Below are 3,149 nucleotides of genomic sequence, written 5' to 3'. Positions count from 1 at the left end.
TTACTTCTGCTGGCTGGGGGGCCAGTGGCAGGCCTGCTTGGTCTGGTGGGATGCAATGTTGGGAATGACAATAGGGCATTTCTGCTGTGTGGACTGGTGGGACCCTCCGCTGCCCCCTCCAGAGCTGATGATGATTTTGTGGCCTGAGGAACCGCCACTGCCACCACTGGATCCTCCACTGCAGCAGCATCCAGAGGATCCCCCACTACCTCCACCTCCAATGATGATGATCCCTCCTGAAGATCCACCACTGGATCCCCCACTGCAGCATCCAGATGAGCCTCCTCCTCCACCACCTGAGCTAATAATGATCTTCTGGCCTGATCCCCCACTGCCACCGCTGTATCCTCCTCCCATGCCGTAGCCTGAGGATCCTCCACTGCAGCATCCAGAGGATCCTCCACCACCTCCACCTCCCATCATGCTCTTTGATCCTGAAGATCCACCACTGGAACCTCCTCCCATGCCGTAGCCTGAGGATCCTCCACCACCTCCACCTCCCATCATGCTCTTTGATCCTGAAGACCCACCACTGGATCCCCCACCACAGCAGCCTGATGATCCTCCACTACCTCCACCTCCCATCATGCTCTTTGATCCTGAAGACCCACCACTGGATCCTCCTCCCATGCCGTAGCCTGAGGATCCTCCACTACCTCCACCTCCCATCATGCTCTTTGATCCTGAAGACCCACCACTGGATCCTCCTCCCATGCCGTAGCCTGAGGATCCTCCACCACCTCCCATCATGCTCTTTGATCCTGAAGACCCACCACTGGATCCCCCACCGCAGCAGCCTGATGATCCTCCACCACCTCCACCTCCCATCATGCTCTTTGATCCTGAAGACCCACCACTGGAACCTCCTCCCATGCCGTAGCCTGAGGAACCTCCACCACCTCCACCTCCCATCATGCCCTTTGATCCTGAAGACCCACCACTGGATCCCCCACCGCAGCAGCCTGATGATCCTCCACTACCTCCACCTCCCATCATGCTCTTTGATCCTGAAGACCCACCACTGGATCCTCCTCCCATGCCGTAGCCTGAGGATCCTCCACCACCTCCACCTCCCATCATGCTCTTTGATCCTGAAGACCCACCACTGGATCCCCCACCACAGCAGCCTGATGATCCTCCACCACCTCCACCTCCCATCATGCTCTTTGATCCTGAAGACCCACCACTGGATCCTCCTCCCATGCCGTAGCCTGAGGAACCTCCACCACCTCCACCTCCCATCATGCTCTTTGATCCTGAAGACCCACCACTGGATCCCCCACCGCAGCAGCCTGATGATCCTCCACTACCTCCACCTCCCATCATGCTCTTTGATCCTGAAGACCCACCACTGGATCCTCCTCCCATGCCGTAGCCTGAGGATCCTCCACCACCTCCACCTCCCATCATGCTCTTTGATCCTGAAGACCCACCACTGGATCCCCCACCGCAGCAGCCTGATGATCCTCCACCACCTCCACCTCCCATCATGCTCTTTGATCCTGAAGACCCACCACTGGAACCTCCTCCCATGCCGTAGCCTGAGGAACCTCCACCACCTCCACCTCCCATCATGCTCTTTGATCCTGAAGACCCACCACTGGATCCTCCTCCCATGCTGGAGCCTGAGGATCCTCCACCGCAGCATCCAGAGGAACCTCCACCACCTCCACCTCCCATCATGCTCTTTGATCCTGAAGACCCACCACTGGATCCTCCTCCCATGCCGTAGCCTGAGGATCCTCCACCACCTCCACCTCCCATCATGCTCTTTGATCCTGAAGACCCACCACTGGATCCTCCTCCCATGCCGTAGCCTGAGGATCCTCCACCACCTCCACCTCCCATCATGCTCTTTGATCCTGAAGACCCACCACTGGATCCTCCTCCCATGCCATAGCTGGATCCTCCACTGCAGCAGGATCCACCTCCTCCACCGCCAGAGATGATAATGATCTTGCCAGAGTCCCCACTGCCCCCACCGTAGCTGCCTGAGCTTGAGCCCCCGCAGCAGGAGGAGCCCTGTGCCTGGTAGCTGGAGGAGCCCCCACTGTGGCATCCGCTGGACTGGGAGGATGTTTCATGGCAGCATCCGGAGGTCTGTCTGGAGCACATCTTTGAGCAGTGACCCTGCAAGAAACAGCATGCTTTTTACTCAAGAGCACCCATTGTCATCACAAGAATTTCCCCCAGCCAGAAGGACATGTGTACAGCCCAATGCCATTGGCAGAAGGTCTCCAGAACCAAAGCTTTTGTCTAAGCACTTTGTGTTCCATGGATCCCAGCCACACGTGGAGCCTTTTGCTAAGAGGACACTACCAGATTGCTGAAGTTAATCAACCCGTGATTTAAAGTCTTCTATCCCATAGCTCTTCCATCTCCATCTCTATGTTGATGAAACACAAGACTCTCAGTAGCACGGGACGATCCTGCTTCTGCTGACATCCACAGATTTAAATTAATCAATGCAACCTTCCTGCTCTTCAAGCCACCACCCATCAGACGTACTCCACCAATGCATTTATGTTTTGCAAGCATGAAAGTGAGAGAAGAATCGCTCCCTTTAGCAGAGATGGACTTACCCTTCCCGGCTCCGACAACGCGTACAGCAGAGCAAAGCTGAGCGGATGAAGCACTGTGAGATCCAGCAACTCTTATACCGTTTCTAGCGTTCCCGAGCGGGAAATGAGGCATCCAAAGGAATGGTGATAGGTTTATTTACTAAACAAACTGTCCTCCTTCAGCCCACTTGTCCTGACTCATCGAAGCAGGTCAGTGCATCACTTCCGAGGCTGCCTGCAGTTTGGCTGCAGGTATCACATGTGAGCTCAGCTCCCGCGGTTGATGTTCAAGGTAGGATTGTGGGACTCCAGCTGACACCCTCCACTTGAGCTGGGAGATCACAGAATCACACAGAATCAATGAGGTTGGAAGAGCCCTCTGGGATCATCGAGTCCAACCATTGCCCTGACACCACATCAACTAGACCATGGCACTAAGCGCCATGTCCAGTCTTTTCTTAAACACCTCCAGAGATGGTGACTCCACCACCTCCTTGGGCAGCCCCTTCCAATGGCTAATGACCCTTTCTGAGAAGAAATGCTTCCTGATGTCCAACCTGACCCTCCCCTGGCGAAGCTTGAGGCTGT

General features: G+C 55.6%; 1 protein-coding gene across 1 annotated transcript; it reads right to left on the bottom strand.

The window, feature by feature from the left end:
- On the bottom strand, positions 1-2,115 carry LOC137671551 (loricrin-like). The gene is made up of 2 exons (XM_068415147.1): positions 450-2,115; positions 1-407 (listed from the first exon to the last, which is right to left on the bottom strand). Exons 1-2 carry the CDS (start codon positions 2,113-2,115, stop codon positions 1-3), a joined length of 2,073 nt encoding a protein of 690 aa, XP_068271248.1.
- Positions 2,116-3,149: the final 1,034 nt, after the last annotated feature.

The sequence above is a fragment of the Nyctibius grandis genome, chromosome 17 (genome assembly GCF_013368605.1).
Source record: "Nyctibius grandis isolate bNycGra1 chromosome 17, bNycGra1.pri, whole genome shotgun sequence".
In the NCBI taxonomy this organism is placed as follows: Eukaryota; Metazoa; Chordata; class Aves; order Nyctibiiformes; family Nyctibiidae; genus Nyctibius; species Nyctibius grandis.
This window is presented reverse-complemented; position numbering and strand designations above follow the sequence as displayed.

Coding starts and splice junctions, on each gene's coding strand:
- LOC137671551 (XM_068415147.1), bottom strand. CDS start 2,115: ATGTGCTCCAGACAGACCTCCGGATGCTGCCATGAAACATCCTCCCAG. Junction 408..449: donor CGGCATGGGAGGAGGTTCCA/GTGGTGGATCTT, acceptor TGGGAGGTGGAG/GTGGTGGAGGATCCTCTGGA.